This window comes from Arachis ipaensis, chromosome B7, assembly GCF_059453495.1.
Source record: "Arachis ipaensis isolate K30076 ecotype BB chromosome B7, ASM5945349v1, whole genome shotgun sequence".
NCBI classification, from domain to species: Eukaryota; Viridiplantae; Streptophyta; class Magnoliopsida; order Fabales; family Fabaceae; genus Arachis; species Arachis ipaensis.
Genome location: NC_142442.1, coordinates 83,436 through 100,967, shown reverse-complemented (window position 1 = coordinate 100,967; position 17,532 = coordinate 83,436). Strand labels below are relative to the sequence as shown.

Below are 17,532 nucleotides of genomic sequence, written 5' to 3'. Positions count from 1 at the left end.
AAAGAAAAAAAAATAAAAAAATAAGATTATATATATATATATATATATATATATCCTCAAGAAATGAAATCTTTCCATTTCACCTTGTAAAGAGGCAAATCTTACTGATTGTTTCTACAGGGTAATAAAATAATATACTTCACATAAAATTTGAACTCTGTTAAGAATGTCCATCACAAATACCAGAGGTGGGCTCCACTTGCCCCGACCAAGACGATGATTATTATGAAACTACATTCTAGATATCTGTAATTATTCACAATTTTAGGGGCTTAAATTAAAAAACTTGTAAGAAAATAGGGGCAACCCAGCCACAACTTCAGAAAAATCTAAAATCAGACATAGATACAAGTAATTACTAGTTAGGATTTCATTTTAAATTAAATAAATATAAAATTATAGAAATACATAGTATTTACTTAAATACGCATACCAGATCTTAGATATTGTGAGATATTGTGAGAGAAACTCAATTATAAATATCTTTTGAATATTGAAATTTTAAATTATAACGCAAAAGTCTAACATATCTTGAGTAAATATGAGATACGTTCTACGTGGAGAAAAGGGTGTTGAGCACCCGAGATACATTCAAAAGCTGGTTAAGGTCTTTAGTGTTCGAGATACGTTCAAACGCGGAAATTGAATCACAACACTCGAGATATAGTCAGTAGTGAATTAAGACTACAGTACCCGAGATACGTATTTTATGGTTTAGGTGTATATATATTCTTCTATCCTCAATTTTACCTTCACAATTCATTTTTTTCCCCTCTCTCTCTCTCTCCCTCAACTATATTTGTAATTTATCTCATTAGAATAGTAAAAAACGGTGATAAATGAGTGATTTTTTGAGTCTAATTCAACTGTGATGTTGTGCACTAACCATGTTGATATCTTACATGTACTAAAGACGGTCATATTGAGCAACATGGGGAATAGGTTTCAAGAAGGTTAGGCAGTTGCATATAGATTTTTGCACGCACTTCTGAATGATGGATTTACCAATAGGTTATTCTGGCTTGAAGGAGATCAGCATGTGAGAATAATGTTCGACATTCATGCAAGGCTAATGCCACAACATGTGATGGAATGGTATGATTCAGTTTTTGACGTGGGTAGGTGATAGGCCGTCCTCTTCGAGTCCTTAAGTAGTCCTGCTGGATGTAACACCGATCCACTTCGCCCAGCCTCGTGATAGTGTCGAAGAAGACGACAGTGAGGGCGATTTTGCCGAATCCAGGTCGTTGAATGAGACTTTTTTTTCTTATGAGTATGTACCAGAGACTCCCTCCAGTAGTGGTGCTCGGTTTTCTCCTACCTCCCCCTTTGTCCATTCCTCAATTGTCAGAAGTTCCAACTCATTATCACACTTTGAATTTGAACGCAATGCAGCTGGATGATCTTTTCAATACCAGCCAAGGGGATGATTATAATACCGATGGTGGGTTGGAATTTCGAGTTGGCCATAGGTTCAGGAATTGTGATGCCATTCTGATGGCGATGAAGAACTACATTATTCGAAAGAACGCGAAGTATAGAGTTCTGGAGTCGGATAGGCTTAAATACCATTGTCGTTGCAAGCAATTCACCAACAGTTATCCATGGAGTTTTTGTGTGGCAGTACGTTGGAATTTGAATTACTGGTATATTTTATTTGTTAATTTTGATGAAATTAAAGGCTATTATGTCTTGTACTGAATGTTGACATGCACGAGTAATTTTGTAGGGAGGTGCGTAGGTTTGGTGGACCACACACCTGTTTAGCACTAACCATGTCTCAAGACCATGCTCAGTTGGATAGTAGTTTGATTTCCAAGGTCATCATACCTATAATAAAGACTGATCCATCTATCTCTATCCCGATGTTGCAAAGTGAGGTGCATCAGAGTTATCCTTTCAAGTCATCATATCGAAAGGTATGGATGGAAAAGCAAAAAGTGATTGCTCAAATTTTTGGTGATTGAAAAGAGTTGTATAACAAGATACCCAGTCTCTTACAAGCTTTACAAGAATGCCTCCCATAGTCCCATGTACGATTCACGATTGCGTTGCTATTCTGTATTATGACGGCAACATGATTGACGGCGATTGGAGCGAGCTTGATAAGGTTTTTTGGGCATTCCCTCATTGTGTTGAGGCATTTGGTGGATGGGACACACCTGTATGAAAAGTACGAAAGTGTGTTGTTAATTGTTGTGGCTCAAGATGGTAATAACAACATTCTGCCCATAAATTTTGTATTTGTCGAGTTTGAGACAACTGTCATGATCGGTTTTCCTATTGAATTTGAGTAAGCATGTTACTCTATACTAGGGGCTTCTTCTCATATCTAATAGATCATAGGCTATTTGCACTGCCCTAAATACACCTTATAGTGGGGGTGTCTGCTGTGGTGGTGGTGGTAGAGTTTGGTAATACAATGATGGAACTGATCCATACTGATGTAATGGTGGTGGTGGAGTCTGGTAATGCAATGATGGCATCTGCTGGCCTATCAAATGAGCCTGTGTATAGTCCAAACCATGATCAGTGTGCTGTTGAACTCCTGGACTTGTCGATGAGCTAGGTATGTTGGTGTGGTCTCTCCTAGTACGATAACGATCTGCCAAATGCTCTATTGAATCCCCAGATGCACCCACGATCTAGAACATGTCATCGAGCTGTATAATAATGTCTGTGCTGATGTTGAACTTGGTCTGGTGATGAGCAGTGTTGGAGGAACCTGGCATGACGCTCCTGGCCATGTCCGCCTCATGCCCAGCAAAGAATCTCAGGGATGGAATCTCTCCATGTGTAACTGGTGTAGGATCTTTAGGTATATCCTCCTACTGTCCATAGTTAGCCTCCTCGTCTGACTGTTGATCATCTCCTTCAGCCCGCTGATCATCTCCCTCAGCCCACCTCATGCATTAATCACGTTCCCTCCGAGCCGGTCTCTGAACATCATCTTGGGCACGCCTCTTAGCTCGTCGTCTCCAATATGGGACATCTAGTGGAAGCTGTAAGTCATCTCTCTGTCCCAAGACAATAGGGGGATATTAGCATGCGGTGCTACTACTCTCGAATCATCCAGGATGTCCTTCCCAGATAGATATCGAACTCTACATGTTTGTTGCCACCATGTCCAATACTCCTGTGTCTGACGAGGATTAGGGATCCTATCGATGGTCACCAAGTGGTGTAGCTGGTAACATCCCTTAAACAAGTCGTACAAGTCACGGGCCACCAAACATTATCTCCCCTTGTCGTCTTGAATAGAAACTCATCAACGTTGATTGGATCTACTGTCCTGTGCTGCTGCCTCTCAGGTTTTCTCTTCACTCTGTCCACATGATGAAACTCTACAAAGTGAAAGCAGACGAGGGGGACAACAGCCCTCCGTGTATAAATCTTTCCATCACTACTAAGTCAATCAGGAGCATTCTTATGTAACTAGAGATCCTCACATGGTGTCCATCGAAACTAGGCAAATCACATAAAGTACGATAATTAGGAATGAATCCCCAATGCCTGAAATAAAATAGAAAACAAAATATCTTGTACCTGATCAAAGATAAAGCCATCGATACGACGACGTAAACTTTAGATCCTACTATCGTGGCGATCCCTGTTTTGTTGTCCTAGTCCTGCCAACCTACGCACAATAAAAGTAATTAACAGCAGAAATTAATTATTTACAATAATTAACTTTATTCACTATTTATAAGATGTTAAATTAAAATATTGACAATAACTACATACCTAGTTGCAAGTGAAAACCTAATAACGTCATATCCTGGCGGACAAAATGATGGAAATCTATAGTAGATCTAAGACACAAGAAGCGGCATGCATCCCGCAATGTCAGTCACATCACGTCCAGCAGCGGTGCAGGGCGAGTGGTACATGTGTGCCAGCAGTGCAAACTCCCAAGACAACTGCCTGCAACAATCGAAATTCACCAGCAATAGTAGCCATCTCAAAGGAACAAGCGTAGCTAATTTGTCCGTGAAAAGAAACTCCCAATAAGCATCATCAAGTAGCACTTGGAGTACTTACAGAGTGTATCCGGATCTGCCTCAGGTGGAATGTATGAAACCCTATTCCTCAGTCAAGTCATCCTCAAATCGAAAACCTGCTTCCTATCTTCTGGATGTGGTGGTGGTCTGTCGCCAAGTAAATCCTCAATTCACTCCCACGTGGGGTGTCAATAGTACTGTTGGAAGTCTCTGATACAACCCCTAATCAGCTCATCCTTAGTGCGCAGACCAAGATGGTAAGCAACATCTTGAAGCGTAATGTTGACCTCACTCCATGGAAGGTGGAAGCTATGGGTTTCAGGCCTCTACTGCTCGACAAATGCAGAGATCAAGAAAATGTCAAACATAAAATTCATCAACTCTACTACATATTCGAATCCCGTATCGTTGATATAAGGTAATAGGATATCCGGCAGGGGAAGATCTAAGGTCACACGGCGTAATAACAGCTTCCAACACCTCTGCAATAGTTGCAACATTTACTCTCGCAAATTAATGTCGTCTAAACCATTATATAGGTTTAATAACTATTAAATATTGTAAACCTAATAGATAAATATCGTTAATAAAATATTATATTTCATACAACATTAATATTTATTACTAATATTCACCGTATTAAATAAAAAAAAACATGAAGCAAGATTTAAAAAATAAATCATTCATGTTGCACTATTCTAACCTAACTAATAGTCCTCTAGATAATATCAATCCAACAATAAATTTTTGCAAACAAATATGATCTAACAATTATTTTATATGAATAATATATTTATTTAATTTAACTAATATATTAATTTACATTTAACTATTACATTTATTTAAGTTAACTTAAAATTATTTCTAAAAATATTAAAACCTACTATACTTACCTAAGTTAATAGAACTTCTAATTAACAAATTCAAAATACCTAACACATTAACTAAATTAATAAAGACTAAATACATAAATTAATTATTTACTAAAAATAAAAGAGGGAAAAAAAACTTCACCTCAAAATCTAAAGCTCCAACTATGTACCAAGTCACATTCAGTCGGTTGATGTCTTCGTCACGAATATATTGTTGGGGGCATCTATACATCAGGAACTCGAACTTAAAGTGTTACAAAGTTAGAAAATTTTTCAAAACTCTTCAAATACAGGAAAAATCTCGGTTGCAATCAATTTATACAGGCCTCTGACTATATCTCAGGTGCTGTGATCCAATTTCTACGTTTAAACATATTTCAGGTACTAAGACTCTAAAAACTTTTGAACACACCTTAGATGCTTAGTACTCATTTTTTCACCTAAAATATATTCCAGGTGCATTTAAAATACGTCAGATTTTTGTTGCATCATAGCTTAGAATCTCAATACTCGAAATACGTCTGTAATTTGGTTATCCTCATAGTACCTGATATATGATACATTGTGTATTTAAGTAATTACTCTATATTTTATATATTTTTATAAATTTTATATTTATTTAATTTAAAAAAATCCCAAATAATTAGTACTAGTGCAGTAGTGCTATCTGATTTTTGGTTATGGTTCAACGGAGCTAGGGAATCAAATCTTTGAATTAACTCCGCATTTAAAGTACTAATTAAATTAGAAAATGTATTTTCCAATTAAAGACATAGTAGTAGTATGAAGTATTAATTCATGATCTAGTCAATTTAATTTGACGGTTTGGTTTGATTTTACAATAAGATGTCACACTATTGTCTTCCTAATTACCACATCAATAATAATAATCATAATAATAATACAACTACGGTAAAAGTCTTCCTTTCAAACTTGAAATTCTAAATTTATTAAATTATTGTATTATGGTATTACATTCTTCCTTATATCATATTTTTTTAGAAAAATAAAATAAATATTTTTTTGTGAGTTTTTTTTTTTATTTTTTGTTGTCTCTTAAACTGTGTTTATTTATAAAAACGAGACATTAAAATAAAAATACAAAAACACAAAATTATATTTAACAGATAAAATATAAATAAAAATATTATATTTAAAAATATTAAATTAATATATTTTATATCTATTTTAATAAAAAATATAAAATTATTAATAAAAAATATAATTTATTATTATTATTATTATTATTATTATTATTATATTTTTTAAAATTTTTTAAATAAAAATAAAAATAAAATAAATTTTTATAATTTATTTTATTTTATCATCAAACAAAATACAAAAATACTAAATTTTATATTTCATTCGTTATATTTGTTTTCAATGTTTTATCTTTAGTCCATTTTCTCATAAACAAAAGTAGCCTTAATTCCTTTACCTTGTCTTCGTTTCAACACCTCTCCCCCTAATTTCTTAGATTGGTTGATCTGCTCCTCCCGGCATGTAGGTCTCGATCCTTCTTCCCCTTTAATGTCCGATGAACACAATCTTCTGACACATCCATACTCACTGAGAGAGAGAGAGAGAGAGAGAGAGAGAGAGAGAGAGAGAGAGGGTCAGTGGCTGTGACAGAAAGTTCAGTGCTGGGTGGGTGATTTTTCTGAGTTCATAAGCTCTGAAGATTTTGGGGGTTTTGTTATGAGAGCTTTTCCTGAGTGGGTTTTGTGGAAAAGGTGTGAACTTTCTTTTGCTTTTGCCTAATTGGATTCTCTGATATGGGTGGGTGTTTTCCTTGTTTTGGATCATCCAACAAGGAGGAAAGTGGTGGTGGTGGGTTGAAGAAGGAAGTGGCAAAAAAGGAATCTTTCAAGGAATCATCAGCTCCTCAGGTTCATCACCCCAGCAGGGTTAGCTCAGGTTTTGAAACTTTATTTAATTTTATTTTCTGGGTTTACTTCAATTGTGGTCAATTTTGTGTTTTCATGACTGTTTTGGTTGGTTTTTATGGCAATTCTTGTTCATCCAAGTTGTTTGTTACTTTGATCTGGTTCATCTGATGCTGTACGTTCCAATGCTAAGCTAGTGAATTAATTGGAGGGGTAGGGAATGTGTTTTTAAACTACAATTTGCTGAATTTCATTGGTATTATAAGGTGGTAGTGGCATAATTGGAGATCTACTATCTTAAGCGTATGATAAGCGCAATGCATTGTCTGATAAGATTTTCTGTTTTGTTGATATTGTGGGATGCAGGGTTGAATAGCTGTATTATTAGCATCTAATTTTAGCCAAGATGTGTTTTTTTTACCGCTATACAAACAAAAATTTAGAATGCCTTGCCCTTGACTAAGATTACCTGGGTCACATTCAAACATATAATTGAGGAGATAAATGATTTTAACTGAAAACTTTATCATTGAGTATTATGAAAATCTGGGCCACATCTGTTGGTGTAATTTAATTTACAATGAACCAACATATTGCCCCGATGTTGTCTTAAACTATTATGTTTCGTCTTCTTGGTCGAACCACATGTATCTTCTACAGGAGGCAATCCTGTTGGGATGAAAGTATTATGGGTCTTTGTGTATGCATAGTGATTTGTCAGCAAACTTCTGTTTTATAATTTATCTTTTTTTCTGCTCCTGCTTATCTTCGGTTATTTATGTAGATAAATCAAAGTCACGTTGTAGCTCAGATCCTAAGAAGGAAACACCACTTCCGAAGGATGGGCCAACTGCTCATATTGCTGCTCAAACATTTACATTCCGAGAGCTTGCAGCTGCTACAAAGAATTTTAGGCCAGAATGTTTACTTGGGGAAGGAGGTTTTGGGCGCGTTTACAAGGGTCGGCTTGAGAACACAGGACAGGTACATTGTCACCGCTTCTACGAATATTTCGGATGTACTGTATACTGATAATCAGCAGCATAATGCCTTTCACATGAAAAAGATTCATAATTTTTTGTCATTACTACTAACTTAGTTTGAGCCTATCTCTCCGTCTTAATTTTTGTTCATGAGATCATTTCCATTGCAGGTAGTTGCTGTAAAGCAACTTGATCGAAATGGTCTTCAAGGGAATCGGGAGTTTTTGGTGGAGGTTCTCATGCTTAGTCTCTTACATCACCCTAATCTGGTGAACTTAATCGGTTATTGTGCTGATGGTGATCAGCGGCTCCTTGTTTATGAATTCATGCCATTGGGATCTTTGGAGGATCATTTACATGGTTAGACTTCATTCCTTTTTTAACCGAAACTTATTCTGCTATTATTGTGCTTTCATTTTATAAAGCTATAAAATATTAAATTTCATGCTAATTTAATTTTTATAATTTATAAATAACAAAGTAAAGTCACAATCCATACGTTTTAAAGCTGATACGTGAAGAAAGACAGTATAGGATTCTCTTGAATGGGAAATATTTGATTCAGTGTTACTTGTATGTTATGCTCTGAACAGTTCTTTTCTAGAAAAAGTCTAGGGGGCCAATTACAATATAAGCCAACTAAGCAAACCTCTTTTATTTCTGATTTTGACATTCGAAAAATTAGGACAATGGGAGTTTTTTTTTTTTTTTATTTTTTTTTTGGTTGGTAACGGACCTGTTTTTTAACTAGTTGGCTGGAGTTAGGTTCACTTCTAATTGGTTCCTTAGCGGAATCGATTTCTTAAATGCTTTTTAATGCATCACGTGTTGTGCTCACAACTCGAAAAACAAAATTTTGTTGATGTAATGTACATGTGCATCCAATTACGTAACACCATGTCAGCAAAAATAACTACCTTTTATATTGACTGCGTGAATAGTTATCCAAAAGAATAAATGTGATTAAACAACTGTGTAAAACATTTTACACTGCATTAAGATTAAACTAAAAAAGTATCATTTTAAATATGAGTTAAGTTAGTGGCGGTCATATATTGAAAATACACTACTTTATTAATTGTGATTGTGTCCACTAATGATTATGAACCCTCAGTAATTCCTCATGGAATAAATTGGAAACAATGTGAATCAAGAAGGAACTAAACTAAGAAAATTAAAAGATATGGATTCAAATTGAAAAGTTGAATAAAGAAAATGGTCCAAAATGCCTTTTTTTTTCTCTTTTTATAAATTATTTTGAGGATTTTAATCGATTTATGCTTTTCAATTCAAATTTTTATGTGAATCTATTATTTAATTAATTTTAAATTTATTTGGAATGTGCTTTCCTGTTTTACATGAAAAATATTTTAAATTACTATTTGTTCAATTGTAATCGGCTATTGTCGCCCCTTTCTTTTTTTGTGTGTGAACTATTATTTACACTATGTTTGGATTTTTTTCCATCGAAGAACAAAATTAATAAGAATGGACTAGAAAGTGAAGGAATAGAACAAAATTACCTTCGTTTTTCCTTTGAAAAACTATTAAAAGAATTTCCTTTCTTGCCACCCTAATTTTGAGGGAAATGGAACAAGGGACATTGAAGGAGTAGTTCTCGTTGAATTTAGGCATGTGTGTATTGTTCTTATAACCAATAAGAAAAAGTCACTTTATAAGAGTTTAAGTTAGTGGTGGCTTATATCTTAAAACGTCATTCTTATAAGATTTGGATCCTCTCATGTTCTTTTGAACATGATCTTGTCATGTTTACATCTCCAAGTTAAAATGATAAACATTCAATGGTAGATAATGAACATGAAAGGATGAAAATTCGTTTCATTATTATTTGACTATTTGTGGCCATATTGACATGGTTGCCCTCTTCCTTTGTTCCCACCACCTGTCAACCAAATATACTGTTACTTAATGTTAAATTGCTTTCAATCATGTTTTCCCTTCTTACATGAGAAAACTATTTTAAGTCACTAATTGATTTACTTTAACTGCCTAACTTTTTGTCGTTTATGTGAAATTATCATTCAAATACTTTTAATTTGTTATGGGATATATTTTTCCTTTTCACATTACAACGTATTGGATTGATCCTCAACATTGTTTGTATCTCTGTGAGTGTTATTAGTACTACATAGCAATGATGTATTCTATTTTACTAGGAAAGAGACTCCTATGCTTTGGTCATCACCTTTTTTTATATTGTAACATAGTATCAAAGTTATAGGTTTATTATCCCATCAGTATAGGAGGAGGTATTCTTTAGTAGCACCTAATTATTTAGATGTGCCTGTCATTGCCATTGTCAAGAGTTTATTGAAGGCATTTTGACTGGACTTATCCTTTGAGTTATCCTTTGACTATCTTTTGTTTAATGTTATTAGTTGAAGATACCACAAAAATCTCATTTAATTGGTAAAGGACATTCATATGCGTTCAAACAGGATTGCTAGGTTCTACTTGTAACTTATCTATTTATGCATCTGTATTTACTACCCATTTTGGTAGTGGATCTGTGTCCATCTCATTCTGTATAAGGCTTGTTTATCTGACTCAATGGATTAAACATTAGTGCATTTGATTCTGCTAAATTACAATTATGTGATCTCGGGTATGGTTTAGTTTACATCTTTCCATCAACTGCTGATTGTTTTTGTTATTTACAAGTTTGAATTTCTCGAGAAGTCTATTGCAAGGTGATCATACTGTAACAATCAATAAGCAATACACACAGTAAGTATAATATATCCATGTACAGAGTAGATCACGAGAGTACACTGTTACCGTATCACCACAAGGCTAAGTATGATCAGCTATGTTTATGCTACTAAATCTTGAGCAGTTTGTGATCAAACGACTGTAGGAAGCTGAGTCCAAGCAATGTTAGGGGAAGAATTCAATATAAAATCCATTCTTTGAAAAGTTTAGATTTGACAATACTTGGATTTGGATCAATGTTACTAATGTAAACCATAACATACCAAATAATGTTTGTCATTGGCCTCATTGATGGTTTTTATTAGATATAAATATGTTGATTATGTATTTCAAATTGTTTTTAATGGCACATAGCTAGTATGTTACAACTTCAGCTTTGTGAATATATTCATCTTCAAATTTTGATAACTTCTGTAGATATGAGCTGTCTTGTGTAAAGTTTAATCCTTGATAGGAATTCTAAATTGATGTTGCACCTGCCTAGTAGTTATGTCCAGCAACTAAGCATTGTTTTTCAAAATGAAATAAAACCGTCTCTTCTTTCTCTATTTTAGTTTTCATGATGTTGCTTGATCTGATGTGGCTGGTTGATGTTGCAGCTGAAAATATAATGACCTACACAATTGGCAAGATGCCATAATTCAGCAAATCGTTTTGAAAGTGCATTGTTCAATACAATGTTATTTCACTTAACCAGTAAACACTACTTTAAAAGTTGTATGTTTTGATTAGAAATTTTAACTCCTGCAAGGTTTCAGCAAGAAATTTCTGACTCCGAGTCTCTTTCCAGATCTCCCTCCTGACAAGGAGCCTCTGGACTGGAACACTAGGATGAAAATAGCAGCTGGTGCAGCAAAGGGATTGGAATATTTGCATGACAAGGCAAACCCCCCTGTGATATATAGAGACTTAAAATCTTCTAACATCCTTCTAGATGAGGGTTATCATCCCAAGTTATCGGATTTTGGACTAGCTAAACTTGGTCCTGTTGGTGACAAGACACATGTATCCACACGAGTAATGGGAACATATGGTTATTGTGCACCAGAATATGCTATGACTGGTCAACTCACTCTGAAGTCCGATGTTTACAGCTTTGGAGTTGTGTTCCTTGAACTTATTACGGGGCGCAAGGCTATTGACAATACACGTGCACATGGAGAGCATAATCTTGTTGCTTGGGTAAGTATGTTGGTTTGCATCTTAATTTTTTTTGAGCTTCTAAAATTGACATGAAACAAATTCATTTCTTTTGGGGCATCAAAATTGTAGGCCCGGCCTCTTTTCAAAGATCGTAGAAAGTTCCCCAAAATGGCTGATCCTCTACTCCAAGGCCGATATCCAATGCGAGGACTGTACCAAGCATTGGCAGTTGCAGCAATGTGCTTGCAGGAACAAGCTGCCACAAGGCCTCTTATTGGGGATGTCGTAACTGCTCTCACATATCTGGCCTCCCAGACATATGAACCAAATGTAGCCAATCAGTCCAACAGACTCGGTCCATCGACCCCCCGGAGCAGGGATGACAGAAGGAGCATGATAGATGGTGTGGATAGCCCAGACCGGGGGCGTCTCGGCTCCCCTTCCACCCACAGAAACTCACCTGATTACAGGAGGAGAGACAATAGGGAACTGAGTGTTGGGACAGAGTTAGGCAGGAGTGTCTCTGGCAGTGGTGGGTCGGGGAGGAAATGGGGACTGGATGATTTAGAAAGGCAAGATTCTCGTAGAGACAGCCCTGTAAATACTGCAAGAGCTAGGGAGACTCCAAGGAACCGTGACCTAGACAGGGAACGCGCTGTTGCAGAAGCGAAAGTATGGGGTGAGAATTGGAGGGAAAAGAAGAGAGCAAATGCCATGGGAAGCTTTGATGCCACAAATGAGTGAACACAAACAAACACCGGTTCGGTTTGGTGTTCCTCTTCTCGTTGAAGAGATGCATATGATTAGAGTCACAGGAGAGGAATTTACACAAGGGTCTTGTCATTTAGTTTCTTGGTTTCATGTTCTATCCGGGGAATAATTTGTTGTGGATCATCCAACTTTGACTGTTTCTCCCATATTACTCTAGTTAGTTCATCATGTGAAGGAAAACAGTACACAGTTGAAATTTGGAATATATATATATATAGGGGGTTGGGGGGTTGAGGAGCTTTATGGGGAAGTTAAGTTGGTGTGAACTGGGGTGATTGAATGTAACGTTGCAAAATGTGAAATCCAACATCCTCATTCATGTAAAACGATTTCCTCGGTTTATGTTGCATATATAGACTATAGAGCAACAAAAGCGTCTAATTTTTGGCCCCTCACATTTGCTGTATAATGGTGGGGGAGGTTAGTGGATTTGGTGTGGTTGTCATTGCTGTTTTATTTTATACTTTCGTACAGTATGACAGAATCTATTGTCTATCAGGGTTTTATGTTTCCGGCTTATACATAAAAGAAAAAAAATTAAATATGCAGTGATAAACATAAAGGATATGGATGCTCATTAATATCATGGGTGATTTAGTATTCATGTTACCAAAAAAGAATTTACATTTAATGAAGGTTGAAAATTTGAATCCCATACATGTATAAATAGGGGGTATGATACGAGACAAGATACATAGCAATAGCAATCAATAACAATATTCTCTCTCTTTCTTTTATAATCTTCTCTCTTTTACATTCGATACTACTTATACTAATATATATATATATATTATTTTTATTATATCAAGATAATTATATTGGTGAATATTAATACTAGAATTTTATATTTATATTTTTCTATCTTATATTTATATCTTCCTTATTTATTTCACAACATTGTTATCAGCACGAGACTTTGATCAAATTTTAGGAAGACTCAGGTAACAAATTTTCATTATGTCGAAACTCTCTCATCTTGAATTCAATGCTCTTGATATATCTGGAAATAATTATTTATCATGGATATTAGATGCTGAAATCCATCTTGACTCAATAGATATTGGAGATACTATTAAAGCTGAAAATAATGCATCCCAAAAGGATAAAGCTAAAGCCATGATTTTCCTTCGTCGTCATCTTAATGAAGGATTGAAAAATGAATATCTCACATTAAAAGATCCTGCAGATCTTTGGAAAGACCTTGAAGAAAGGTATAATCATAAAAAAACGGTGATACTTCCTCAAGCCCGATATGAGTGGACGCGCACTTGCGTCTGCAGGATTTTAAATCCATAAATGAATATAATTCTGCAATGTTTCGAATCACCTTACGAATGAAATTATGTGGGGAAAAGATAACTGATCATGATATGTTGGAGAAAACTTTCTCAACCTTCTATGCCTCGAATGTGCTCCTACAGCAGCAGTATCGAAAAAAAATGTTTAAAAAATATTTTGAGTTAATTTCTTGCCTTCTTGTTGCTGAACGCAACAATGAGGTGCTCTTAAAGAATCACGAAGCGCGCCCAGCTGGCGCCGCCCCATTTCCTGAAGTAAATGCGGCAAATTACCCCAGAAGAGGTAGATGGCAAGGTTTTAATAACAAGAAAAATTATGGAAGGAAAAGAAATTATGTTCAAAAGAGAGGATCTCACCAGAAGTGGGATAAAAAAAGAAATTCTGGGCAAAATAAATCAACAAATGATAAGTGTTTCCGTTGTGGTGGAAAGGGCCATTGGTCGCGTACCTGTCGTACCCCAAGGCACCTAGTCGATCTTTACCAAGCATCTTTGAAAAAGGATGACAAAGGAAAGGAAACAAATTTTGTTTCAAATGATGTTGAAAATTCCACCATTTATTATGATGTGTCAGATTTCTTTGAGGATCCTGAAGGAAATATTGGTCATTTGATCAATGATGGAATAATTTAATATGTGAGATTGTTAAATATCCATGTAAATAAATAATGTAAAGAACTTATTGTTAAGTATATTTAAGTTTCAAATATGATGTATATAAATAATAAAATATTAATGTTTATGAATTTTGAAATCTGTCAAGTTTTAAAATAAAATTTTAGTATATGACATTATTTTTATATACAATGTTTCTTAGAAAAATAATTCCGATCAAGTATTCAATTTAACTGTGCATACTACTCATTTCATTATTATTTATCTTTGAAGAAAATGGCAAGGATATGTAATGAAGATGTATGCCTTGCGGATAGTGCAAGTTCGCACACCATTCTCAAAAGTGATATATATTTTACCCATCTTGTGCCAAAAGAAGAATATGTTAATACTATTATTGACTCAAGCAATGTGATAGAAGGCTCCGGAAGAGCTATAATTTTGTTTCCCGGAGGAACAAAATTCATAATAAATAATGTATTATTGTCTACTAAGTCTCTGAGGAACTTATTGAGTTTCAAAGATATTCGCTGAAATGGATATCATGTTGAGACAATGAATGAGGAAAATCATGAGTATTTATGTATCACAACTCATGATTCAAATAAGAAAGTTACGGAGGGACTGATCCTTCCAATTTTTGTGAAGGTCAGGGACTTAAAAATATTTTTTAATGGTCAAGGACAAAAATATCCGCGAGACAAAAGGTCAAGGGCCTATTTGTCATTTTCTCTAAATTTAAAAATCAATGTATCTAAATTTAAAAAAAAAAAAATTTAAATATCTGCTTAACAAAAAATTAAGAGAAAAATTCTAAATGTTTAAAGACAATAAAATTTTTAACAAAAAAATATCTAATCCAACTCTTTGAATTTTATTTTTAGGAAAAAAGACAAATAGGTCCCTGACTTTTTAAACTTTTGACAAATACATCCCTGACAAAATTTAAATACAAAAAAGTCCCTGACTTTAACAAACGGAGGACAATTTAGTCCTTTCGTCTATTTGCCTCTCATACACCAAACGGAACTGGCTGACGTGGCTGAAACGGTGTTGAGGTGTCCGTTACGGTGCCACGCTGGAAGGGGAATAAAGTTCGAAGGACAAATAAGTCCTTGACGTCATTTTACAAATAAAGTTCGAAGGACAAATAGGTCCTTGAGAATTTTTTTTTCATTATACTTCTATTATGCTTTTATTGTGAGAATTTAGTTTATGTAGGCTAAAAGTTAGTTTTTTTATAAAAAAAAATTATTTCGTATAGGTCGAATTGATTATTTATTTTATATGGGCGCCTATCCAAAAATGGATTAGCACTATGGCTTTCAATTTCAACCGATCTGTAGAATATAGTCAAGGTCGTGTAATTAACACCTGGGTTGATATTCTTAATATCAATCCCAGTATCATATAAAAAAATTGAATAATACTTTTAGCATTTCCAAGAAGTAATTGATTAAATAGTTGAAATAGTTGTAATTCCATTCACTATCTTAACTGAAAAAAATCATAAGACTGAATTACGTGGGAGGCTTGCGCCCATAAGAAATTGCGGAGCCACCCATTAATGATAATGGAACTCTGCGCAAAGTTTCCTTAATATTTACATTTACAACATTAATAGACTCTAATCAAATAATATTCAAATTAGATCTATATTATAATGTAAAAAAATATTTATGTTATAGATTGAATGAACTGCTTGTATTTTAAAATCTAGTTAACTTGTTGTATTCTGTAATTTAAATTATTTGTATTAAAATTACAGAATTTGGGCTTGTTCTATTTCTACTTTTTTTCTTAAATTGCATTAGTTCAGTTTTAGTGCATTTGTGTATTATATTAGAATTTGTTAAATTGCATTAGTTCAATTTTCATCATACCAGTGGCATTAGTTAGCATCAGTTCATTTATGCATCAAGTTAGCATTAGTTCATTTGTGCATCATTCATGTATTAAGTTAGGCAGTTAGGCTCATCCTTAAACGCTCCTTACTAAGTATGGAGTGCTGCACACCTTGTGAATTCGTTAAATCTAAACTCTTCATTTATTATATTTTATTTGAATGGTCTGGATTTAAAAAGGTAACCTGTTAATCAGGTTAATCATTTTTTACAAGTTTTAGATTTTTTTTGTAAGTCTCAGATATTGGGCTGAAGTTCAAAATAAAAAAAATAGTATATAAATATTAAAAACATGTCTGTACAAAAAAAAGTTATTGGACTTTAGAATTAAAATAAATAATACATAAAAAATAAGTTGAAAATTTATGTACTAAATCTAGAAAAAAAGATATAATAGAATTTAAAAAAAAATAATATTAAATATATATTATGTATATAATATTAAAATTTAAATAAATTTTGTTTTGTGTGAAATAAAATTATAATATTAAATATAAATACAATGATAAAAAATTTTGTGTTATATATATATTATGTATATAATATTAAAATTTAAATAAATTTTGTTTTATGTGAAATAAAATTATAATATTAAATATAAACACAATGATAAAAAATTTTGTGTTATATATATATATATATATATATATATATATATATATATATATATATATATATATAATTTTATTTTGTGAGAAACAAAATTAAAATATTAAATATGAACAGTATGATAAAAAATTTTGTATTATATTAATTTAATTAAAAATATATATATACAACGTAAAAAATAAATAAATATATAATAATTTTATTTTGTGTAAAACAAAAATTCATATAATTTTTTATTAATATTTTTTTTATTGAAATATGTCATTTTACTATATTTATAATATATTATTTGGGATAATTATATTATTTTAGTTAATATATATTATTTAAAAAATATTTAAAATTTATTATTTTGTATTAAAAATATTATTAAAAATATATTATTATTTTTTCTTAAAATAATACTTTCTTTTCTTTGGTTCAAATACTATGACAATAAAAAAATTTTACGTAACTGCGTCTACTCAATAAATATTATATTCATTTATTTCTATATTGTATGTAAAATAAATAATTAATATTTAAAAAAGTTAATAAAAAAAAAGAAGTATTCTTTTTTTTACCAACTCTTAGGTGAATATAGAAATTATGTCATTTGAACTATAGTTCGTTGGCAAAGAAAGAAATACTCTTAATTATATATTAAATAGAATAATTATTTATTAGGCTCATTCTTATACAAATAAATTTTTTTTTTTAGTTTTATATCTGTAATAT

General features: G+C 33.1%; 1 protein-coding gene and 1 pseudogene across 1 annotated transcript; both read left to right on the top strand.

The window, feature by feature from the left end:
* Positions 1-1,097: 1,097 nt before the first annotated feature.
* LOC148550103 (uncharacterized) lies at positions 1,098-2,170 on the top strand (annotated as a pseudogene).
* Positions 2,171-6,255: 4,085 nt separating this feature from the next.
* On the top strand, positions 6,256-12,895 carry LOC107608925 (Protein kinase superfamily protein). The gene is made up of 5 exons (XM_016310712.3): positions 6,256-6,790; positions 7,544-7,743; positions 7,913-8,102; positions 11,266-11,657; positions 11,748-12,895. The coding sequence occupies exons 1-5, from the start codon at positions 6,649-6,651 to the stop codon at positions 12,360-12,362; spliced, it is 1,539 nt and encodes a 512-aa protein (XP_016166198.1). The 5' UTR covers positions 6,256-6,648; the 3' UTR covers positions 12,363-12,895.
* The last annotated feature ends 4,637 nt before the right edge of the window (positions 12,896-17,532 follow it).

Bases quoted from the DNA above. Each gene is read 5' to 3' on its own strand.
- LOC107608925 (XM_016310712.3), top strand. From the start codon at position 6,649: ATGGGTGGGTGTTTTCCTTGTTTTGGATCATCCAACAAGGAGGAAAGT. The intron at 8,103-11,265 runs GTTAGACTTCAT...GTCTCTTTCCAG, and splicing joins TTTGGAGGATCATTTACATG to ATCTCCCTCCTGACAAGGAG. The intron at 11,658-11,747 runs GTAAGTATGTTG...TCAAAATTGTAG, and splicing joins AGCATAATCTTGTTGCTTGG to GCCCGGCCTCTTTTCAAAGA.